At 40.6% G+C, this 26,787-nt stretch overlaps 1 protein-coding gene across 2 annotated transcripts in view; it reads left to right on the plus strand.

Annotated features, from left to right (window-relative positions):
* The window catches only part of prkd1 (protein kinase D1), a 56,325-nt gene that overhangs the window by 12,424 nt on the left and 17,114 nt on the right, over positions 1-26,787 (plus strand). For both annotated transcript variants that reach the window (XM_031828716.1, XM_020487770.2), the window contains exon 2: positions 24,541-24,679. In XM_031828716.1, the coding sequence (XP_031684576.1) occupies positions 24,541-24,679 (139 nt within the window). The remainder of the gene's footprint in view (positions 1-24,540; positions 24,680-26,787) is intronic.

Below are 26,787 nucleotides of genomic sequence, written 5' to 3' on the forward strand. Positions count from 1 at the left end.
GTAAGGTTGCAAGATTGGATCCCCCGAGCTGACAAGGTGAAAATCTGTCATTCTGCCCCTGAACGAGGCAGTTAACCCACCGTTCCTAGGCCGTCATTGAAAAAAGAATGTGTTCTTAACTGACTTGCCTAGTTAAATAAAGGTATAAAAAATACAAATAATTAAATAAATACAAATCGGCGCCCAAAAATACTGATTTCCGATTGTTATGAAAACTTGAAATCGGCCCTAATAATCGGCCATTCCGATTAATCGGTCGACCTCTCGTTCTTATAGGCACTTTAGTATTGCCAGTGTAACAGTATAGCTTCCGTTCCTCTCCTTGCCCCTACCTGGGCTCGAACCAGGAACACATCGACAACAGCCACCCTGGAAGCAGCGTTACCCATCGCTCCACAAAAGCCTTGCAGAGCAAGGGGAACAACCACTCCAAGTCTCAGAGCGAGTGATGTTTGAAACGCTATTAGCACACACCCTGCTAACTAGCTAGCCATTTCACATCGGTTACACCAGCCTAATCTCGGGAGTTGATAGGCTTGAAGTCATAAACAGCTCAATGCTTGAAGCACAGCGACGAGCTGCTGGCAAAATGCACGAAAGTGCTGTTTGAATGAATGCTTTCGAGCCTGCTGGTATCGCTCAGTCAGACTGCTCTATCAAATCATAGACTTAATTATAACATAGTAACACACAGAAATACGAGCCTTAGGTCATTAATATGGTCAAATCCGGAAACTATCATCTCGAAAACAAGACGTTTATTCTTTCAGTGAAATACGGAACCGTTCCGTATTTTATCTAACAGGAGGCATCCATAAGTCTAAATATTCCTGTTACATTGCACAACCTTCAATGTTATGTCATAATTACGTACAGCCCAAACTGTTGCATATACACTGACTCTGCGTGCAATGAACGCAAGAGAAGTCACACAATTTCACCTGGTTAATATTGCCTGCTAACCTGGATTTCTTTTAGCAAAATATGCAGGTTTAAAAATATATACTTCTGTGTATTGATTTTAAGAAAGGCATTGATGTTTATGGTTTATGGTTAGGTACAGTCGTGCAACGATTGTGCTTTTTTCGCAAATGAGCTTTTGTTAAATCATCCCCCGTTTGGTGAAGTTGGCTGTCTTTGTTAGGAAGAAATATTCTTCACAGAGTTCACAACGAGCCAGGTTAGCAGGCAATATGAACAAAATATGTAGGGTTAAAAATATATACTTATGTATTGATTTTAAGAAAGGCATTGATGTTTATGGTTAGGTACACATTGGAGCAAGACAGTCCTTTTTTCGCGAATATGCACCGCATCGATTATATGAAACGCAGGACACGCTAGATAAACTAGTAATATCATCAACCATGTGTAGTTAACTAGTGATTATGATTGATTGATTGTTTTTTATTCGATAAGTTTAATGCTAGCTAGCAACTTACCTTCTTACTGCATTCGTGTCACATGCAGTCTCCTCGTGGAGTGCAATGTAATCAGTTGATTAGAGCATTGGACTAGTTAACTGTAAGGTTGCAAGATTGAATACCCGAGCTCACAAGGTAAAAATCTGTCATTCTGCCCCTGAACAAGGCAGTTAACCCACCATTCCTAGGCCGTCATTGAAAATAAGAATGTGTTCTTAACTGACTTGCCTAGTTAAATAAAGGATAAATAAAGGTGTGTAAAATAATAAATATTTGTATTTATTTTTAAATTCGGCCAAGTCCAAAAATACAGATTTCCGATTGTTATGAAAACTTGAAATCGGCCCTAATTAATCTGCCATTCCGATTAATCGGTCGACCTCTAATATATATGTAATTCATGGATTATGTTTTAAATTCTCATAAAAGTGTGTTAAATGTGTATATTTTCTAAACAAGCTGTTCAATAACTTACTAGTCACTACATATTCATCGCCAAACCCACTGGCTCTAGGTCATCTATAAGTCTATGCTAGGTAAAGCCCCGCCTTATCTCAGCTCACTGGTCACCATAGCAACACCCACATGTAGCACGCGCTCCAGCAGGTATATTTCACTGGTCATCCCCAAAGCCAACACTTCCTTTGGCCGCCTTTCCTTCCAGTTCTCTGCTGCCAATGACCGGAACGAATTGCAAAAATCACTGAAGCTGGAGACTTATATCTCCTTCTCTAACTTTAAGCATCAGCTGTCAGAGCACTGTACCTGTACACAGCCAATCTGTAAATAGCACACTCAACTACCTCATCCCAGCAAATTTATACTGTTATACAAGCTGTACACTCACTACTTTACATTGTAGCAAAGTGTCATTTCTTCAGTGTTGTCACATGAAAAGATATACTCAAATATTTAGAAAAATGTGAGGGGTGTACTCACTTTTGTGATAGACTGTAGATAATGTGTTTTCACTAATTGCATCTGCATGCTTGTTGTGTTCTCCCTTTTACGATCGTTCATGAGCTGGCTGCAAGTTCTAAATAGTAGAATCTAATCTGTTCAAAACAGTGCCAGCATGTGCAGCGCAGCAGTGGTCATTTGGTTTTTGATATACAAAAGTGAAATAGGTGTATTTATGCTGTTCAATTGCACAGATCACTTCATATATCTTCTTAAAGAAACTGCCTGTAGTTTGAAAAGTTGGAATCATATTTCTGTCATGCTGCTTTGTTGACTCCAACCACCTCTCGGGTATTCAGCCAATCAGCAGCCGCCACTGACCAATTTATAGAGGATCTTACTGTGGCAAAGAGAGAATTAGATCATCAAAGGGCAAAGATGACATTGTTAGCCATGTCCTATGAGGAGTTCCTGGATAGGATCTTATTATAGAACATAGATGGATGTCTCTGTCTGATGCTGATACTGTCAAACTGTGCCTTTTCAATTATGTAGAGTGATAATTACAGGTACGCAATTACATGCTGAACAAAGATTTACAGTAGTGATCTGTAGTTAAACAAATCGATACAATATGCAGGGATATGTGCGCATGATGCATAACGGATAGTCGTGTCATCCTCCTCTTGACATTCAAGTCCTGATCCAAATAAGATCTTGCAACCATGAACCAGCTTAACCATAACTATTGACATGTACAGTATCTATGAGTTTTGAACAGTCCTTTAATACATTTGCCTGATTTTGGACAATTACACGAGGACGGGCGGTTGTGTGCAGTCAACCCCTTGACATCTTTATCACTTCTTCAACCACAGTCCTGGCTCCCATCAAAATGCTGTTTTATAGATCTAACAGACTGTGAACAGGCCATCTCATTGGAATCCATTAGAGCCAAGCGTTATAAGGACTAATTAAAAGGATGACGCCTTTGTTTGAAGTTTTACCACCTTTTTGCATTACCACTCTTTACCGCTCTTTTCTTTCAAGTGTCCTTATTAATCAGTTGGAAACACTTTGGTTTGTCACAGAGAGTGCTAACCTCCTTGTTCAGTCAGTGTCAGTTCATATGTAGAGCTGTGACGTGAGCAGGGTTAGGATCACTTATGGAGCTTTTCCACTGTAGGGCCATGCCCTGCCGGACCGCGAATATCACGCTTCCTATTTATTTTCCATTTGCTCATGGCCAGCTTGACTCCTTGAACCAAGTGAGATATTCAGTGATAGCTCCCCTGGCTGAGCCATAGGCTACACATCCATCCCACAAGTCCTTCAACCAACCACATCCTTCCACCACCATTTCTTCTTCTTCACACCAATCCTTTCTTTATTTCATCTCCCATTATAAAGTTGAATCATTTTCAAGACTGGGATGCTGTCATATGTTCATAGTGTCGTGGATACAGATGACTGTTTGGAAATCGGTTGGAGAAACAGACATAATGTATGTGTTATATATATATATATATATATGAAGGTATAGATGGTAAATTATATATCATGATAATAACCAGTTATATTTCCTTTTTTCGCCATGGCTGTGTACGGTATATGTTTGGATAGTTCTGAAGGTTTATTCCATGCGGTTTTACAAATGAGAAACATTAGACAAACATGATCAAGTTATAGTTTACTGTACGTCTCCCCAAGGTATTAAAAATGAATTAGATATTAAATTCTGTGGTCTGCTCCCCAACGTTTGTCTCCTAGTTATAGAATGGTGCCCCTGTTGCTTGGCAACTGATTGTGATTGCCTGTGAAGTATCCATTTGAGTGCCATTATCCTGACGAGAGCCATGTGTGGTAGGGTCACGTACTAACACACACACACACACACACACACACACACACACACACACACACACACACACACCTACCCTTGGGCAGAACAGAACGGCAGATGAATGCTGTACAATGTGCATAGGCCATTGTGGACCAGCTGTTTTGGAAAGCATTCAGAGCACCATGCACCTTCATTAGCATAAGATAAATGTTGTAGAGGATCACCATTCCCTTTCAGGATCATGGCCCCTTTTCTGCCCCAGCACTCTGAGTGCTTACTCCTTAGTGTCAGCACCATAAAAAACATTGTTGGTCTCATCTGCTAATCAACTAGTAGGATGTATAAATCTATAGGGTCGACTTTGTCCAAAAATAGATGTACCAATCCCGGATTGCCCCTTTAAAAGAGTTGCTATCAGAGATGCAAGAGTCGCCCTCATTACAGAGCATTGTACTGATCCTCACCACAGAGAACAGGTAGAGATAGACAACAAAAGAATCTGCCTCTGCCTGTTAATTACTTTAGTGATTAAGTAAACACTGCACAGCTCAATTATTGAAATGACAAAAAATTTGCTGTGGTTTCTGTCGGTGTTAACGTGGTGAGCTGAAAGGTTAGCTCATTATGATGTCTGTGGAAAGCAAAAGCTCTGAAAACACAATTATCTTTTCCTGCGTGGCAATGATGTTGCCACTGATGCCATTCCAAATATAAATACAGTGCAATGCTGTGAATGTTTTCTCACAAACAACATCCTCGTAAAAAAAATCTAAAGTGAAGTTTGTTTGCAAAAGTCAAACGCTGTAAACAAACACGAATCAAGGTGAAACCTCTTTTAGATTAGAAAATAGGAAGAAAACATTGCTAATTGGAAATACAATTTAAAAAAAAATATATAATACTTTTTTTATTCATGTGTTTCTTCTGTTGTGGTGGTAACCCCTCTTTTGTACTACATGTTAGGTGTTAGTACAACTAGATTATGTATAATAACTAGGGTTGCACATTTTGGGGAAAATTCAGAAGTGGAAACTTTCCGTGGGAATTAACAGGAATTTATGGGAATTAATGGGAATATATGCACATTAATATTAATACCATTTAAATGTAGATGTTTTTTGCATTGGATATATTTACCATTTCATATGGAGACCGAAACATAAACCTTTTCCCTTATCATAAGTAAACACAATTGCAAATGATTAAATCCTTCCAATATAAATAAAACAATTTAGTTATGAATTTAACTTTAATTAAATGAGTTGACTCTTCACATGGATTCATTTACTGAACAACAAAAGAAAGGGAATATTGAATGATCCCCAATGATCCATCGCATCTCCCAAAAAATCTGTAAAATGAAATTATTATTTAGAAATTAAAGCTTTTGTTGTCTTCCTATCAGGCTTCCATGTCTTCTCCCTCAACCTCCTCAATGTCCACCTCTTGAACATCAATGTCCACCTCTTGTCTCTGAGGCTTCATCTTCACTGTCACTTTCCAACCTTGTTGAGGATGGCTCGTTGTCAGGCTCAAAAAGCCTGAAATTTGCCTGGGTGGTCACCAATATTTCAACCCTTGTATTGGTCAGCTTGTTGCGTGCTCTGGTGTGTGTGTTTCCAAACAAGGACCAGTTGCGCTCTGAGGTGACTGACGTTGGTGGGATTTGGAGGAGGATGGAGGTAACAGGGGAAAGAACCTCAGATCCACAAAGTCCCTTCCACCAGGTGGCTGATGAGATATGTTGGCACGACTGCCATATTGCATCTTCATCCCAAAGCCCTTGCTTCGATTTGTACTTCGCCAGACTGCCAAGAACCTTGCCTTCATCCAGGGCAAGGTGGCGAGACATGGTAGTGATGACACCATAGGCCTGGTTGATTTCTGCACCAGACAGGATGCTCTTGCCAGCATACTTGGGGTCCAACAGGTATGCTGCGGCGTGTATGTGCTTCAGGCAGAAGTCTTCACACTTTTTGATGTATTTCAGAACTGTAGTTTCCTCTGCCTGGAGCAACAGTGAGGTGGGCAGGGCAGTACAGATTTCTTCTCTTACATCTGCAAGCAGAGTTTGAACATCAGACAGGATGGCATTGTCTCCCTCAATCTGTGCAATGGCTACTGCTATACGTTTCAGGAGTTTCAGGCTGCTTACCACTCCCTCCCAAAATACATCATCCAGGATCCTCTTGATGGGGCTGTCCATATCGGCAGACTGTGATATGGCCATTTTTTGGAGAGACTCCTTCCCCTCCAGGAGACTGTCAAACATGATGACAACACCACCCCAACGGGTGTTGCTGGGCAGCTTCAATGTGGTGCTCTTATTCTTCTCACTTTGGTGGGTGAGGTAGATTGCTGCTATAACTTCATGACCCTTCATGACCCACATACCTAACCATTTCCTTAGCTCTATTGTTGAGTGTATCCATTATTTTCAGTGCCATGATGTCCTTGAGTAACAGATTCAATGCATGAGCAGCACAGCCAATGGGTGTGATGTGAGGGGAGGACTCCTCCACTTTAGACCAAGCAGCCTTCATGTTCACAGCATTGTCTGTCACCAGTGAAAATACCTTCTGTGGTCCAAGGTCATTGATGATTGCATTCAGGTCATCTGCAATGTAAAGACCGGTGTGTCTGTGCTCTTGTAGAATACTGGTTGAGGGGTGGAGATTATGTAGTTAATTATTCCTTGCCCACGAACATTCGACCACCCATCAGAGATGATTGCAATATAGTCTGCTTTCACTATGATTTGCTTGACCTTCACTTGCACTCTGTTGAACTCTGCATCCAGCAAATGAGTAGATAAAGCATGTGTGGTTGGAGGGGTGTATCCTGTGCAAAGAACATTCAGAAATCGCCTGTGAGCATCAGAGATGAACCAGTTGCATACACAGCTTGAGCAAGACATTAATCAGCATTTCTCTGACTACGTTCCTCCATTGAGTCAAAAAAAACCTTCTGATTCCAGGAGGACCATGAGCGGTTGCTATCGATAAGGTGTTTGATTCATAATTTTCACCTTGAATAGAGAGGGACTTTTGTCAGAGGTTGCTTGTTGTGAGCACTGAGGGAACTTTATGCACTTCGCCAGATAATTCTGCACCTTTGTTGCATTCTTCACAAATGATTTGGCACAGTATTTGCAAATGTACACAGGTTTTCCTTCTACGTTAGCTGCAGTGAAATGTCTCCACACATCAGATAGTGCCCGTGGCATTTTCCTGTAAAGATTAGAAAAATAATAGTAAAATAATAAATAAAATACAATTCCATGTACAGATAAATAGTTAAGCAGTTAGATTAAACAACTCCTTTGTAAGATAAATAAAAAATGAAAGCTGTATGGAAACGGGTGAATTAACCCTCAGTTAGCAGAGGCTCAAGCAAGCGAAACCCCACATGGTAGCAAAAACTAACTAGCAGAAATTGTTAACAAGTTAGAAATGATTTAGGCTGCTATTTACTAGTTTAACAAAAAATCATGTATGTCATGTAAATATATTCACTCCACCCAGTATTGTAATCAAATCTTACCAGAAAGCATGTAGTCCTTGGCTTAGACAGTGTAGTAGTGTGGGCTCAATAGCGTCTCGTTAGTGTGCAAGATGTTGAGAATCAGCTGTACATGTGATAGAAGAGTACACACCACTGTGCATGCAGAGGGTTGCAATTCCATTGAATTGGGGATAGTTGTTATATGTTATAAGCTAACTTCTTTGATGAATTTAAATTCCCGGGCTTAACTTCCCATGGAAAAATTCTGGAAATTTACCGGAAAGTTTACGACCCTTTGCAACCCTAAAAATAATGTCAATAGTTTATAACACTCTCATCACTTCCTTGATATTTTCTAAAGATCACCACATTTAGTAAAATGTAATGGTATATAATTGTCTTGTTATTCAAAACTATACTACAATGTCAGTGATCTTTGCATATTTACGGTTGATCATTAGTATGCCATTCTGTGAGAAGGAAGGCACTATAATTCTTCACCATTCTCACAATCAGTGGTGTGTATTCATGGATGCCAAGGGCCAGGCTTCACCCCAAAAACTGAACAGTAAAAAAATGAAATAACTTATTTATTCTCTCTGTGTTTCATAATCTTCTTTCAATTTGCAAGAGGCTCAAAGTATCTCACCGGAGAAAACATCAGAGCGAGCAAAACAGTGCCCCGCTGTCTCTGAAGGCCTGATGACCTGATGCTGACTGGTTCAAAAGAGTGGGACATTTTTGCCGCCCGTAGCATTGAATGCAAGAGAAGCCAGCGAGCATCTGGTCTCCCTTGATTAAAAAAGTAACATAATCGCCAATCAGCATTGAGCTAAACTGAGTGAGCTCAACAGTGAATGGTTCTGGTGCACCCCAAAAAAGTGTCACGGGAAGCCTGTTTGGATTTGGCGTCACTCCTATCAAATCGCATCGAGAGCATACATCATTGACAGAAACAACTTGAATTGTTGCATCTCGTTGTGTTGTTGTCCTCCATTGGCTAGCTAGCTAGCTAAAATAGCCCCTTTCTTAAATTGGCCATGGATGGAGATAGGGATTTGGACTTGTGGCAAGCATTTTAGCCAGGTAGCCTAGGACAACAAAACATAAAAGCGTGTACTGTATGACAGACCGTTTCGTCAACATGAAAGAGAGGAGGATGTCATTGGCGTTTCTCTACAAGTAGGGTGAGTCAACATGTTTTTTCTACTTGCACAAACACACACACACACACACACACACAGACAGAAATCAGAAACATGGACAGCCACATCAGATTTAACTTACGTTGATTGAACTAAATCGTTTTTGGTATCTTTTCATCTTTAAAAAAAAAAAAATGTCACCTTTATTTAACCAGGCTAGTTGAGAACAAGTTCTCATTTGCAACTGCGACCTGACCAAGATAAAGCAAAGCAGTGTGACACAGACAACAACACAGAGTTACACATGGAGTAAATAATAAACAAGCCAATAACACAATAAACAAGTCAATGACACAGTAGAAAAAAAAGAAAGTCTATATACAGTGTGTGCAAAAGGCATGAGGAGGTAGGCAATAAATAGGCCACAGGAGCGAATAATTATAATTTAGCAGATTAACACTGGAGTGATAAATTACCCGATGATGATGTGCAAGTAGAGATACTGGTGTGCAAAAGAGCAGAAAAGTAAATAAAATAAAAACAGTATGGGGATGAGGTAGGTAAATTGGATGGGCTATTTACAGATGGACTATGTACAGCTGCAGCAATCGGTTAGCTGCTCAGACAGTTGATGTTTAAAGTTGGTGAGGGAAATAAAAGTCTCCAACTTCAGCGATTTTTGCAATTCGTTCCAGTCGCTGGCAGAAATATTTTCATTGTATTAGACTAAGCATAGGTGATTTGATGTTGAAATGTTGATGTTGAAATGGTGCTGGATGAGTGCAGGCAGCCCCTGTTTTCTTTGCGACTAGCGGTAACTCTTTGTGGTTTTAAGCCAGTCGTTTTTTTGTGTTCCTAAATTGTCAGAAACATTAACACGCTTTTAGGTCATAGCTGTAGGTCATGTACAGTTGAAGTCAAAGTTTACATACACTTAGGTTGGAGTCATTAAAACTTGTTTTTACAAACAACTTATTAACAAACTATAGTTTTGACAAGTCGGTTAGGACATCCATTTTGTGCATGACACAAGTCATTTTTCCAACAATTGTTTACAGACAGATTATTTCACTTATAATTCACTGTATCACAATTCCAGTGGGTCAGAGGTTTACATTCACTAAGTTGGCTGTGCCTTCAAACAGCTTGGAAAATTCCAGAAAATTATGTCATGGCTTTAGAAGCTTCTGATAGGCTATTTGGAGGTGTACGTGTGGATGTATTTCAAGGCCTACCTTCAAACTCAGTGCCTCTTTGCTTGACATCATGGGAAAATCAAAAGAAATCAGCAAAGACATCAGAAGGAAAATTGTAGACCTCCACACGTCTGGTTCATCCTTGGGAGCAATTTCCAAACGCCTGAAGGTACCACGTTCATCTGTACAAACAAAAGTGCGGCAAGCATAAACACCATGGGACCACGCAGCTGTCATACCTCTCAGGAAGGAGACGCGTTCTGTCTCCTAGAGATGAACGTACCTTTTTGCGAAAAGTGAAAATCAATCCCAGAGGAATGCTGGAGGAAACAGGTACAAAACAGTAAAACGAGTCCTATATCGACATAACCTGAAAGGCCGCTCAGCAAGGAAGAAGCCACTGCTCCAAAACCGCCATAAAAAAGCCAGACTATGATTTGCAACTGCACATGGGGACAGAGATCGTACCTTTTGGAGAAATGTCCTCTGGTCTGATGAAACAAAAATAGAACTGTTTGGCCATAATGACCATTGTTATGTTTGGAGGAAAAAGGGGGATGCTTGCAAGCCGAAGAATACCATCCCAACCGTGAAGCACGGGGTGGCAGCATCATGTTGTGGGGGTGCTTTGCTGCAGGGGGGACTGGTGCACTTCACAAAATAGATGGCATCATGAGGCAGGAGAATTATGTGGATATATTGACGCAACATCTCAAGACATCAGTTAAAGTTAAAGCTTGGTCGCAAATGGGTCTTTCAAGTGGAGACCCCAAGCATACTTACAAAGTTGTGGCAAAATGGCTTGAGGACAACAAAGTCAAGGTATTGGTGTGGCCATCACAAAGCCCTGACCTCAATCCTATAGAACATTTGTGGGCAGAACTGAAAAAGCGTGTGCGAGCAAGGAGACCTACAAACCTGACTCAGTTTCACCAGCTCTGTCAGGAGGAATGGGCCAAAATTCCCCCAACTTATTGTGGGAAGCTTGTGGAAGGCTACCCGAAACGTTTGACCCAAGTTAAACAATTTAAAGGCAATGCTACCAAATACTAATTGAGTGGATGTAACTTCTGACCCACGGGGAATGTGATGAAAGAAATAAAAGCTGAAATCAACTATTTTCTCTACTATTATTCTGACATTTCACTTTCTTAAAATTAGGTGTTGATCCTAAACTGACCTAAAACACGGAATCTTTACTAGGATTAAATGTCAGGAATTGTGAAAAACTGAGTTGAAATGTATTTGGCTAAGGTGTATGTAAACCTCCGACTTCAACTGTAACTGTTACATGCAATATGTTTTGTGGACTTTACTGGACAGAGGTTGTGGTTGAATTTATTCTGCCACTGTGTCTTCTTTTTGTCTCGGCCTATAAATCACGGTCACAAGGTATATGAATGAACAGTTTGTAGAGCAAACAATGCAATTATTTCAACACTATTATCTTTTCTGGCTTCCCCAGTGATTTTTACCCACGTACCGCAACTGCTCACAACACACCCTATGAGCCCTGGTCAAAAGTAGTACACTATATGGATAATAGGTTGCAATTTGGGACGCATACAAAGGTTCCAGTACAGAACATTTTTATACAAACCTTCTTCACAGTTAGAACTTAAACGTCCCTCCCTCTGTGGCCACCATTTTTAATTAGCACACTGGACTAGAGCCTACCAGAGCCAGTGTAGAGTAGAGTTACTGAGAGACTGCACTGGGGTGGTGTGGGCATGCCAGCAGTACTCAAAGAGCTGTAAAATAGTCTCTAATAAAGTGTGAACATACAGCTATTAAGGTAACGATGAGAAACTTAACAGTCCTAAAATAAAACTATAATTAAATATAGTGCACAAGTCAAATTATTCAAAAAGAGCCTGTTCTCTTTGTCGACTCTAGGTGTGAGAGTGAGAGCTGGTCAAGAATACAGTACATTAGAGTGCCGTAAATGTCAGATTCAGGTGTTAAATATCTCAAATGCTTGTTAATGAGTACAGTATACTGCATAAGATCAGTTTCGTATGCATACAGTATACGTACTTGTTTAGCTAAGTGAGTGAGCACTCCATACCATGGTTATTCCCTGTAAACTGAGGTGCAAGTACAGTATGGTAACAGTTAGGAATTAATTGATTTTGTTCCAGTAATTAGTATTCACAAACAATTATTTACTTTCTTTACTGGCCATGGACGCCCACACATTATACCCCATGGTACCAATTATTTCCCAGCTCATTAATAGAAGAATCATTTCTACCTTTCATACGAGACATTCTCTTTTAATGCATGCATCCAATTCTAGGGTTGTAAAATTAAGTTAACTTTACCAAAATCCACAGGTTTTCCAGAAATACTGGTTGGAGGATTCTGGATTTCCTGCTTATTCCCTCCTGATTCCAGGAATCTTCCAACTGGTAATTCTGGAAAACCTAGGAATTTTGGGAACGTTACCGGAATTTTGCAACTCTATTCAATACACCAGTATCCCTGACACTTTCAATAAATCACATCCATTATTTTGTAAGTTAGCAATATGAACTCTGGTAGGGTTAGTCTAGACTAGAACCTTCGGCTTGCAATTGTGTGTTTTGTGAGCATTTATCTGTACTGTACTGTATACTGTTCTGAGGGCTACAAGAATAGCAATAGCTGCAGCAAAAGCTCTTCTATGGCCGCCAGTCAGTGTGTGTGTGTGTGTTTGCGTGTGCGTGCGCAGAGTGAGGCAGAGAAACAAAAGCATGTTCGTCTAACAGTATTGACCAGTGGTTGTCTGTCACACCACAGCCAGCTACAGCCTGCAGAATGCACTGTGAGAAACAGTTTGGAGTGGTAGACATGTGAGAAACCGGTGCTCATACCACACAGGGATAATACCCTGGCTGGAGACTAGAGGCTCATTGACAGAAATGCACAATTTTGGTTTTACAATAAGATCAGAAGTAGGCTGCATGGATATGGGCCTAGAGCAGAAGTAGGCTGCATGGATATGGGCCTAGGTCAGAAGTAGACTGCATGGATATGGGCCTAGGTCAGAAGTAGACTGCATGGATATGGGCCTAGGTCAGAAGTAGGCTGCATGGATATGGGACTAGAGCAGAAGTAGGCTGCATGGATATGGGCCTAGAGCAGAAGTAAGCTGCATGGATATGGGCATAGAGCAGAAGTAGGCTGCATGGATATGGGCCTAGGTCAGAAGTAGGCTGCATGGATATGGGCCTAGGTCAGTAGGCTGCATGGATATGGGCCTAGAGCAGAAGTAGGCTGCATGGATATGGGCCTAGAGCAGAAGTAGGCTGCATGGATATGGGCCTAGGTCAGAAGTAGACTGCATGAATATGGGCCTAGGTCAGAAGTAGGCTGCATGGATATGGGCCTAGGTCAGAAGTAGGCTGCATGGATATGGGCCTAGGTCAGAAGTAGGCTGCATGGATATGGGCCTAGGTCAGAAGTAGGCTGCATGGATATGGGCCTAGGTCAGTAGGCTGCATGGATATGGGCCTAGGTCAGAAGTAGGCTGCATGGATATGGGCCTAGGTCAGAAGTAGGCTGCATGGATATGGGCCTAGGTCAGAAGTAGGCTGCATGGATATGGGCCTAGGTCAGAAGTAGGCTGCATGGATATGGGCCTAGGTCAGAAGTAGGCTGCATGGATATGGGCCTAGGTCAGTAGGCTGCATGGATATGGGCCTAGGTCAGAAGTAGGCTGCATGTAGGTTGTCTGCTAATTATTTACGTAAAATGTTCTGTTTGCTTTGAGTGTTCATGCGAAGTGGTGATTAATTAAGCAAAACTTCTTCTTAACAAAGTGTATTAGTTTACTCTTAGAACATAATGTTACTGAACTTAGTTTTTTATCGAAATTAAGCTTGAATTTCCTCTGTGAATTCTGCTACTTTTTTAAATTTCAATGTGACTTTAGGCATGGTCCATGCAGTGTAATTTAAAAACGAATTTCCCATCATCTCACAATATTTTTGTCCAGCGCTGTTCTGGCTACACACTAATTGAAGCAAAACATACTTTCAAGGTTGACCTTTTTGTGTGATAAGATGTTTAAAAATGTATGTGAAGAAACCAAATACCATTTTCCTGTGAATCTGTGGTTAGCCTTGGAATTCATCTTTCATAGTTTTTAATTCCTCATGCATTCAACACTAAATGTAGCTGATGAATTTATGAAAACAACAAATTCACATCCCCACTAGCAACAAAGGACCAGAATATTCTTCTCTCAGTCCACCTCTGAAAGTATGCCATTGTTTTACTACTGGAGTGTTCGGTACCCTGGTCCTCGCCATAAAGCATGTGTGAAATGCAATCAAACCCTGTCTGAAACTAATCCTGGACCTGCGTGAGTAGTGGGTCCAAGATCCAGGACCAGAGTACCAGGTAGGCACCACAACGAGATTGTAATGTATAGCGTAGGCGGCGTGAAAGGACAGAACGGCAGTTACAGCTTTATCGGGGATTCACACAGGCTGAAGCTCTTTCAGAGGCTATTTTCCCCTCAGCCAATGGACCAAGCCACAGCTGCTTCTAGCAGTGTTAAAAGCAGTTGCTTGTTACACCATCCATGACACAACATCAGCTAGCTACGACACTGACTGTGCCCATTGTTTGAGGGAAAAGATGGCCTTCAAATTGATGTTCTTTGTACATCGCACTTATCCATAAAAAACATATACATGTATAGTGGGAAAATAAGTGTTGAAAGGCCATCTTAGTTGAAAATGCCTCATCAGTCTCCCTAGAGAGGCAATATAACTAGTAACTAATGCCTGTGGAATTCCTGTGCTTTTAAAGTAGCACATCTTCCCCATAGGGGGGTAAATGACAAGGATCAGTGTCTCTCTGCTTTTCTTTTGCTGGGAATGACATTCAGCAGATATATGTGCATCCGTTGTGTCAAGTAAATGAATAACGTTCAATCAGGAATAAAGCCTTGGGTTCCGCTGCCATGACAACCCTACTGTTACATTGGGGCTGCTGTCATGGTGACCTAAGAGTCAGTACCACATTTAGGCCTATGTCTGTATATATTTTTGTACAGACCTCATTAGAGGCTGACAGGGCAGAAATCTACTGCTATTAACTAGGAAGAGAACATTGTGATATACCTGTTCCTGGAGATGTTTGAATTTCAACTTGACCAACATATTACTGCATCGCTATGAAGGTGTATCATTCACCACAGGATTCAGTTGGAATGCTCCATACACCCAGTTAATATTAGATTTATAGTACAATTTTGAGAATGTTTTACTTTAAAAAAATGTACAATCAGTTCAAACTAATAATATGTCATCCATGTTTTGATTACAAACTACAATCAATAAATAGGAATTAGAGCTGAGCCTTCTCAATGTCAACAAAAATACAGATCCACAACACCACGACACTCTGACAACCTTTCCTCCTGCAATAATTACTCCATTAGTCCTACTGAGTGTTAGTGTTCATTTGCTGTCAGACACAGCGCCATGTGTGATCTGTATTGACTGAATGGAGCAGAGCAAAGGCTCATGGGGATTTAGAGCATGTGACTTAACAGATCAATTACTGTCTCATTTATTAGTGGATGGAGTCATTGCTGACAGACTATTACAGAGCTAAGCTAGCAAAACTACATGAGGCCTGCACTGCAATACATTAGCTTTGATGGAGCTATGTTCATTTCCATGCCACTTGAAGTTTTGCTTTCTTTTTGCCTCAGACAATATTTGGTAGGCATTATCATTGCTCATTCTCCTAGATTTGTAAAAAATGTATTAGGTCTTCTTCTCCTCCTCTAGCTGTTTTTATTGCTTTCTTATCCTCAGGTGCTACCTTTTGTAAAACCAGGAATTATCTCTCAGAGTTATTACAATAATAATATTATACAAATCAATTCAGTGTTACTAACGAGTTCTAATTTGATTAACAGACGAAAAATGTCAATGTCAAACGTGCGTGTGTGTGCGTGTGTGTGTGTGTGTGCATACCTGCGGGAAGTAGGTGAGGGTATTACAGCACCCCCTGAAAAATCAGAATAAAAAATATATATGTTTTTGGTTTTTTTAAGTATTGCACTGGTCCTTTACTAGTCCTGTATTAGCAGACTGGTATAGCCATCTGTAGCGCGGGCAATTTCTTTCTTTCTTCTTCTGCACCCTCGCCCAACAATTTTCTGGTGTGTGATGTGAGCTTAACTAGATGGTGAAATAGTGGGATTGGCTACATGTTGTTGTAACCAAGCTCAGCAGAGTAGATCAATAGCGGGTGATGCACAGCAGTGGTTCCCTCACCATAGTACCCAGGTCAGTCAATATGTTGCTCTTTTCTTTGACATTGGATTGATAAGGGGGATGCTATTCCTAAAATTGTTTAGTAACCACGTACATCGTGTTTAGACGTATAGTGCAAGTTAGGGCTGGGCAATATGGCCAAAATATCATATCAACATATTTTTAGAATGTTTGACTGTATGACATATTTGAAGGCAATTTTACACTACCGTTCAAAAGTTTAGGGTCACTTAGACATGTCCTTGTTTTTGAAAGAAAAACCATCTTTTTTTATATTTTTTTAAATAACGTCAAATTGATCTGAAATACATTGTAGACATTGTTAATGTTGTAAATGACTATTGTTGCTGGAAACGGCAGATTATTATTTATTTTTTAAATATCTACATAGGCATACAGAGGCCCGTTATCAGCAACCATCACTCCTGTGTTCCAATGGCACGTTGTGTTAGCTAATCCAAGTTTATCATTTTGAAAGGATAATTGATCATTAGAAAACCCTTTTGCAATTATGTTAGCACAGCTGAAAACTTGTGCTATTAAAGAGGCAATAAAGCTGGCCTTCTTTAGACTAGTTGAGTATCTGGAGCATCAGCATTTGATGGGTTTGACTACAGGCTCAAAATGGCCAGAAACAAAGAGCTTGCTTCTGAAACTCGTCAGTCTACTCTTGTTCTGATAAATGAAGGCTATTCCATGTGAGAAATGGTGGGGGGGGGGGGGGCATTTTCATCAATTTCTGAATCTCCTGCACACTGTTATCATTTCCACAAAGAGCCACATTTGTTTTTTGTATTTGTATGCCTTAATTTAGTCAAAAGGTAACTTTTTCTTTATCAGAATAATTCTTCTCCTATATGACCATGTATTTTCAACATGATATCATAGGAAAACGTCATCCTGGCACGTTATTGCAAAAAGGGTAAATGGTCCCTTGTAGCTGATGTTTTTCTTAATACAGTCAATGAGAAAAGATGTGTCACAGGGTTGATGTATTTCTAATTTATCTCATGTCTGTCATTCATTCTCTACCTCCTCTTTATCCCCTCATTCTCTTCTCTCTCCCCGTTATTTCACCCTCTCTACACTCTCCCCCTCCCTCACCCTTTCCGTCTCTCTCACCCCCTCCCTCACTATCCCCCTTCTCTCTCCCTTCTCCTTCCATTCTCTCCCCCCTTCTTTCCCTCCCTCCACCTCCTCTCTTCTGTCTCCCTCTCCCTCTAATCTCTCCCCATTCCTCCTTCACCATCTCCCCTCCCTACTCTCTCAGCCATCCCTCCTTCACCCTCTCCCCTCTTTCCCCTTTCTCCCCCTCCCTCACTATCCCCCTTCTCTCTCCCTCCCTCCCTCCACCTCCTCTCATCTCTCACTCTATCTCCCTCTACTCTCTCCCCATTCCTCCTTCACCATCTCCCCCTACCTACTCTCTCTCAGCCATCCCTCCTTCACCCTCTCACCTCTCTTTCCCCTTTCTTCCCCTTGATACTCTCTCCATTTTCTCTCTCTCCTCTCTCCTCAATCTCTATCCCTCTTTTCCCTGCCTCCCCCTCCTCTCATCTCTCCCTCTCTTCCACAGACAGGTTGACAGATAGGCAGGCACAGACAGGCTGACAGGCAGGCTGATAGACACAGACAGTTTCAAGTCAATCCTCTTCAGTATTAATTCAATAATTCATAGAAAGGCTCTTAGTTTCTAGAACTGTAAGACCATTGTGTCCAATCAAGGGCAAAAATGCTTTGGGTTGGTTGACTTCAAATTTTATATGTCGGGTTCCTCGGTCATATGTAAAATATGTGAAGATTAAACCTTTTTAAACCTTCAAAACCAGCTCTATTACCCCAAATTAAGTCACTTCCTGTAATCGCAGTAAGCTGAAATTCAATGTACTGTATGTCCTCCCGGGGACACTCTTTAACGAGTTTCAAGCCTTTATGTTAAGAATTGACTGTTCCACAAAAGATGGAAGACGACATTGAATGTTCCTGAGTGGCCTAGTTACAGTTTTGACTTAAATCAGCTTGAAAATCTATGGCAAGACTTGAAAATGGCTGTCCAGCAATGATCAACAGACAGAGCTTGAAGAATGTTTTAAAGTATAATGGGCAAATATTGTACAATCGAGGTGTGCAAAGCTCTTAGAGACTTACCCAGAAAGACTCACAGCTATAATCGCCTCCAAAGGTGCTTCTACAATGTTTTGACTTAGGGGTGCAAATGCTTACAGTATGTCAATTAGATTTCTGTATTTCATTTTCAAGAAATCTGCTTCATTTCTGAAAACATGTCTTCACTTTGTCATTATAGGGTATTGTGTGTAGATGGGTGAGGTTGAAAAAGATGTAATCAATTTTTAATTAAAGCTGTAACACAACAAAATGTGGGATAAGTCAAGGGGTATGAATACTTTCTGAAGGCAGTGTATGCTAGCAAATGTTGTATACAAAAATACAATTAAACATCACGCACAATGTATAAACATATTACAATTGGAACAGGCCAACCATGATTCAACTTATGTTGATTCAAGTTATGTTGTGTCTTTGGCTATGCCAGATTAAGTGATATGACATGCTATTCTATAAAATCCTTTCTCTGTAATTAATATTACCTGATTGAGCTAATCACGTAAATGTAATTAACTAGAGAGTCAGGGCACCACGAAATAATATTTATAGAGCTGTTATCTTCCGAATAAACTCTTAAAGACCTAGTAATATTTTACATCAATAGCAGTCAATATTAATCGTCACCTTAATTCAGTCTCATCTGAAAGTTGTAAATTCTTGGTTATCTTCACGAACCCTGGCAAACAAGTTGAATCAGCAATACAAAATTGGGTTTAATTATTTATTTACTAAATGTTTTAACTAATCACACAGAATTACACATACACAGAATTAATCCTAACTTTATTACAAATTACGTCATAAAGGAAAATGTCCCTGGCGGGCGAAACAGATATGACAGCTTGTTACACAAAAGAAAAGGGGCTGGGTTTGAGTGAAAGAGCGGGAAGACTGAGGAACAAAGGAAGAAGCTGTGCTATCGTAAATACAGGAAAATGCAATAAATATTTACTCTGAGCTGCACTTCGGTAGGTTGGTGGTAGATGGAAGGCCGTGATGCCAAACCGAGTCCTTTGTCCTTTGAAGAATGTCTCTGGTGGTCAATTGGATACGTTGTAATAACGTTGTTGTGTGATAGACGGGTTACTCTGTCTGTTCCTTCCTAACCCTCGTTTGCAGCTGCTGTTGCTAACTCCATGGCTAGGAGGTATCACTTCTGTAGTGAATAAGAGTTCAAAGTTCATACCATTCGCAACCAAAGCTCACGCTGATGTTGGCTTCGTTCTGTAGTTATTATCTGAACCATTCTGACATCGGACCGTCGTCCTCACATCCTCGGAACAAGAGGTTATATTGTCATCAAGGCTTTGTATAGGAAGGGAGAGGAGGGCGTGTTTGAAAAGTTTTATAGCCCATGTCCCTTCACAGGGGCGGGCCACTGATTGAGCAGAGCCCTAACCTTATGAAAACCCAAATCTCACATTTTAGAAGCTAAAATCACATTTCATCCCATAATGAATCATTTCATATTCAAACATTTAAATTGAACAACAATTCCATGTGAATACGATAACTCTGATGTGTAGACTTTCCACTGTAGAGTTTATGTCATCTTATCATTGATGAGAATGTCTCAGATGACAACCGAACTGACATCATATTCATTAAGTACCACCGCATATGTTCAATTGGTCGGATTACCAGAATATAGTTAATTTCCCCCCACCTTCTGATGTTCCCAGAATCTCTATGTTAATCAAGGGGTTTGCAAATTTAACATCAGTAGGGTAGAGAGAGGAAAAAGGGGGGAAGAGGTATTTATGACTGTCATAAACCTACCCCCAGGACACCGTCATGACAGTTGATAATCAAGTGTGATATTGCTGTGCTGGAATAGAAGTCTGCTCTCCCAGTAAATCAGGGATCAGTGAAGCAAGGTTGGCAACCTTGCTCCACATTTCACCTGAAATGATGCTTTAATAATAATAGCATAGTTACTACTCAATGATCTATTGTTGTTTAGACTAAGAAGTCTAATCTTTACATATGAGTTAGCTTATTTGTACATTTTGAAGTAATGAAGTGTTGATTATTTGAATTGAAGCATTTAAACTTGTTTTAATTGTTAAACTATTATTCAAATGTGACTAGTGTTGATGTTGATCAATCACATATCACAGTCCTGCAATAAAGAGGGAAAGGGGTTCTGTCTCTGTGCCTGTGTTGTAAATGAACATTTGTAAGATCTCCAATCTGTTTTATTTGATTGTCACTCTCTCTGTGTATCAGCTATGTGAATCCATTTTGTAGCTTATCATATGGCAGGCATCGCCAATACAGCCATAGGCCTACAGTATGATGGTATTACTGGCCTTATGGGCATCTGTCATCTGAAGCAGACAATAGCTAAACTCACATATTGTTTACATGTTGAGCTGAATGTTCTCAATTTAAAATGATACCAGTAGACAATGTATACGAGGCAAACCATATACCAGATGTTGCTGACATGAAATGGTTCAGTGGCAATTCAACCCTTGTAACTTAGGTACAGCATAAAAATAAGGAGTTGACAATTAGGCTGCAAGAGTATTACAGGTAACTCTGTGAGGTTAATGTTATTTTAGTTCATTCATTTTAGCAATGTTGCATGCTAAATGATTGCAGTTGTTTCCATATATAGACAGTACATGCTTCTATGTATCCCTGACCCTGGATAAGCTAGCGACTGGTCTAACACAGCTAACCTTTTAGTTCAGTAATATGCTGTTTTTATTAACATTTAGTTGGCTTTATAATTGTGAGAGAACTAGCTCGTAAAAATATTGATATGGCCAGCATTGTAGACCATTTCTCCCCTGTTGCTAACGCTTTAGTTCATCTTAAAACCTTATAAAATGTTATGCCACTAGTGCTTGTTTTGTTCACATTTTTATTCCTCATGCACAGTTGCTCCTACGTCACTAATCCGGTGATCACCTTTGGAGCTCCAGCCAAGCAAGGCATTTGATTGGTTTGACGTGTTGCGAGGCGTAACTGATTTACACCGGGTTCCCGACCCCTCTTTAGCTGATTTCTGCCATGGAACTTCACCAGGCTTCCCATTTTAGGGAAGCCTGGTTCGCGACGAGGCTACCCTAACCCTAGCTTCATGTCCACATCCCGGCTCAAACCTAAACCTCAATCCTATCCCTAACCCTAGTTTCGTATCAACTCCCGGCTCAACCCTAAACCTAGCCTCAACCCTATCCCTAACCCTAGCTTAATTTCCACATCCCGGCTCAACCCTAAACCTAGCATCAACCCTATCCCTAACCCTAGTTTCATATCAACTCCCGGCTCAACCCTAAACCTAGCCTCAACCCTATCCCTAACCCTAGTTTCATATCAACTCCCGGCTCAACCCTATCCCTAACCCTAGTTTCATATCAACTCCCGGCTCAACCCTAAACCTAGCCTCAACCCTATCCCTAACCCTAGTTTCATATCAACTCCCGGCTCAACTCTAAACCTAGCCTCAACCCTATCCCTAACCCTAGCTTCATTTCCACATCCCGGCTCAAAATCATGTTGTGATCCTAATCATCCCCCATTGATGCAATGTATTCCCTTAGGCATCAACCCTGTGACACTCATCTTTTCCCATTGACTGGAATTTATTGACATAAGATTAATTTGATTGATGCTTATCTTTTCCCATTGACTGCAATGTATTGAGATAAAGTCAGCTACTGTGACATTTAACCTTTTTGATTAAACGTGCCAGGATGACGTTTTCAGGCTGATAATTGGCAGGTATTTTTTTATGTATTTATTGGCAGTTCATACTTCCACCACAAGGGGCAGTGTGCAGATTTCTAGGGTCCTTTTGGCACCTGCTCTGCTTGTTCGAGTTTTATCTTTCAATTATTACATTTAACAAAGCAAACATTGGAATATTGTTATGTAAGGTATAACATCAATCCAAACCGGTCCATGCATCAATACCGGTATAACAAAACACATTTTACCTCCCAGCCCTGGCATTGTTCGTGTTGACCTAAAGCACACCATGATGACCTCAGACTTTAGATAGATTAGTGAAACAGACAGTTAAAAATCCAATGATGTTCTACAACAGAACATGGTGAAACAGACCATTCTCCTTTTACTGTTTCTAAATATCATGGGTGCAACGTGACAGAATGTGCTGCTCTATCCGATGTTTCTATCTGAAACATTCTGAATGTTTAACCTTACTAAATACACCACAAGTTTGTTTTGTATCTTTGCTCTGGGCTGTTTTCTAGTATCCTGGGACTTTAATTTAATGAAACACAATACATGTTCTAACTGCATTAAAATAGAGTAATTGGCCCCTAGTCTGCATCTGTTAATGTGGGCTCTTTTGCAACAGACTGTGTTGCCTGTTTGGTTAAACACCTACCTTACATTTACCAGAGAAGAACAATTGTCAAGTCTGTGTCTAGGCTATAGGCTTCTACCTCTTGGTAAAGACTGTACAGTTGAAGTCGGAAGTGTGCATACACCTTAGCCAAATACATTTCAACTCAGTTTTTCACAATAACTGACATTTTATCCTAGTAAATAATAATAATAGTAGAGAGAATGATTTATTTCAGTATTTCTTTCTTTCATCACATTCCCAGTGGGTCAGAAGTTTACATACACTTAATTAGTATTTGCTAGTATTGCCTTTAAATTGTTTAACTTGGGTCAAACGTTTCGGGTAGCCTTCCACAAGCTTCCCACAATAAGTTAGGTGAATTTTGGCCCATTCCTCCTGACAGAGCAGGTGTAACTGAGTCAGGTTTGTAGGCCTCCTTGCTCGCACACACTTTTTCAGTTCTGCCCACAAAATGTCTATAGGATTGAGGTCAGGGCTTTGTGATGGCCTCTTCAATACCTTGACTTTGTTGTCCTTAAGCCATTTTGCCAGAACTTTGGAAGTTTGTGACCAAGCTTTAACTTCCTGACTGATATCTTGAGATGTTGCTTCAATACATCCACAACCGCTTCACAGTTGCAAGCCTCCCACTTGTCCTACAAACATAACGATGGTCATTATGGCCAAACAGTTATATTTTTGTTTCATCAGACCAGAGGACATTTCTCGAAAAGGTACGATCTTTGTCCCAATATGCAGTTGCAAACCGTAGTCTGGCTTTTTTATGGCAGTTTTGGTGCAGTGGCTTCTTCCTTTCTGGGCGGCCTTTCAGGTTATGTCGATATAGGACTTGTTTTACTGTGGATATAGATACTTATGTACCGGTTTCCTCCAACATCTTCACAAGGTCCTTTGCGGTTGTTCTGGGATTGATTTGCACTTTTCGCACCAAAGTTTGTTCATCTCTAGGAGACAGAGTCTCTCTAGTCTCCTTCCTGAGCAGTATGACGGCTGCGTGGTCCCATGGTGTTTATACTTGCGTACTATTGTTTGTACAGATGAACGTGTTACCTTACCTGTCATGCACAAAGTAGATGTTCTAACCAACTTACCAAAAACTATAGTCTGTTAACAATACATTTGTGGAGTGGATGAAAAATGAGTTTTAATGACTCCAACCTAAGTGTATGTAAACTTCTGACTTCAACTGTACAATAAGACAGCATACGGGCTATTAACAGTCTGCATCATTATGGGGCTCCTTAATCAGCAGCATAGCACCAATGCAATTCCATTTGAAGAGGCATATGACTTTACTGTAACTTACATTGTTACTGAATGGAGGCTGTGATGAACAGCTTTGTAAATATCTCTGAAGATCCTTTGGAGCTATATTATCAATGGGCAGTTGGGTATCAGTACTGTATCATCATTGGTGAAAGGTTGAACCCTGGACTCTGTAAATTGCATTTAGAGACAATATCATTGTTCCTCTAAATGTTATTAGGTTAATCTGCCCTAGTCTGCTGTGTGAGATGCCTCCAAGGGTCTCTATGGAGACAGATTTCTTCTTGTGTTGCCTGAAAAAAAAGCAGAGAAGGACATCTTTAATTTGACTATTAAAATATTGTTTTAAATTGTCTGAAAGGAAATGATTGTACATTTCTTTCCACTTAATCAACAAGCAATAGAACAGCGAATCTGTTTTGGACAGAACTATAGTCAAGCAAACAAGAAAACCTATCAAATGTTAACCAATGCCAGCTACTCTTTTTTTTCTCTCTCCCACACAGTTACCTGAGTGTGGCTTCTATGGAATGTATGATAAGATCCTGCTGTTCCGCCATGTCCCAGACTCAGAGAACATCCTCCAGCTGGTGAAATGTGCTACAGACATCACAGAGGGAGACCTGGTGGAGGTGGTGCTATCAGGTAAGACCAGTACTCACCACATGTTACACGCTGCCTGGTTGAGGTGGTGCGATCAGGTAAAACCAGTGCTCACTACACACTACATGTTACACACTACACACTACCTGGTTGAGGTGGTGCGATCAGGTAAAACCAGTGCTCACTACACACTACATGTTACACACTACACACTGCCTGGTTGAGGTGGTGCTATCAGGTAAGACTATAGTACACAAACCTGACCAATAAGAAACATTCATTGTGGTTTTCTGTTGCAAAATGTTTCAAAACATTTTGTTACGGCTGCCATGGTATAAAACGAACCCAGGCCCTCCTTAGGTCACACATGGCACAATGTCTTCCTCTGGATTGAGGTGTTTCTATCCATGCCCTACCAATTTGAATATGTAACATGCTCCTGTTTGAAGGTGAGTTCTGTTCACCTGTGTTCTGTTTCCATATAGGCTAATCTCTGTTTGCATATGTCGTATACATTCATATTACCTTTTTTCCACACAGTGTTTTAATGCAATAGAACATAGGCCTATTGCATTCACTCTTCAGCAGTTTTTTTCTGTTAGTTATGTAGCCACTAGAATGTACCATTTGATATAGGGAAGAGGGGTGAACTCTCCTATGAACCCTTGATTTTGAATAATAGCAGGAAGTATAAGGTTCCTTTTTGTTTTTGTTCTAAATGCAGAACGTGTTCAAGCTTCATACAGATGGTGAACAGAGTACAAAGCATCTCCATAATAGCAGCTTGAAAAGGAGGAGAGAGATACAATGTTACCCAGCGTAATGGACTAATCAGACGACACAATAGTGAGGACGTAATGTTACATTTCATAGTATCTAAATGGCATAAGCGTGTATATTGTCTTTGTGCTTAGCTAATAGCATACTGTGTGGTTAATTTTACTCAGTCATCACAACAGACAAGAACATGGATAACTGACTACATGACAAATACAGAGCTAGAGGGCATGTTGGTGTCTAGCTGATATAGCCAGCTACAAAAGATCATTCATTCAGATAATATCTTAAAACCACCACAGGGTTAGCTGCCAATCAGAAACACCAACACACAAGTCGTGATCTGGAAATGTGGAACTATGCCAATATGCAAATTAACCAATTACTGTAAGTTCTATCTCAGATGTCTCTTGTGAAGTAATAAAGCATGTATTAAAATAACCAAATAGTAAGTCGTCGCACAAATCTTTAATCATCTTTGTGTATTGAACCAGTGATGTCGCTCTGCTTTGTTTTGGCAGTTTTCTGCTCCCCTCCACCCCCTCCAGTTGTTTGGCTGCCGCACCCGGCAAAAAAACAGGGGTGTGCTTATCCTAGCCCAGGAGTAGGAAGTGATCGAAGTATCGCGTTTGACACTGCTAAAGTGTTTTTACAAACGCTTGGCAGGCTTTCTCTTCCCCCTCTGTGTGTTACAGTATGGCAGGTAATTTAGTTGTGGCTGTGGTACAGAGACGGGGGGGGGGGGGGGGGGGGGGGGGGGGGGCATTGGGTAGATTGACACCTCCACTACCCCCTGGCTGCACCCCTTGCTGGGAAAGAGAGGGCTCAGGTGATTTAGTGATTTACATGCCCAGATGAACACATTCTCATGACACTTTTTAATGACACACTCGACAGCTGAGAGAGCAGTGAGCACAGAGCAAAAGTAACACAGGAAGAACCTTACAACTGTCAGAAAGAAGCAGTGAAGACTAGACTGTCTGTGATTATTAATTGTGATCATTCCCACTGTGCGGCTGCTCTGAACAGAATGTGTCCTCTGTTGACTGTGGTGTGTAAATTGTTGTCTAGTTCTGTTACTGTTTCAGCATCAGAGGCTGCGCGAAGTGAATCATAACAGAGAATTGCATGGATTCTAATGTGTGGCTATTGTGTTACGTTATAAGAGGTCACATGTTGTGAAGGTTCACATGGGTATGTCTTACTGCACAGATGCCGCTAACACTGTCTGTGTCTGTCTGCCTGCAGTATTATTTTGTACTACTCTCGTTGTTCAGTTCATCTCAGCTTATGCTAGCACTCACATTTGAGGTAGAAGATCAAAACAAGTTAAAACCTTGTTCTGTTCTTGACTCTTGATAAACTCAGGAAGT

The sequence above is a fragment of the Oncorhynchus kisutch genome, linkage group LG7, assembly GCF_002021735.2.
Source record: "Oncorhynchus kisutch isolate 150728-3 linkage group LG7, Okis_V2, whole genome shotgun sequence".
Lineage (NCBI taxonomy): Eukaryota > Metazoa > Chordata > Actinopteri > Salmoniformes > Salmonidae > Oncorhynchus > Oncorhynchus kisutch.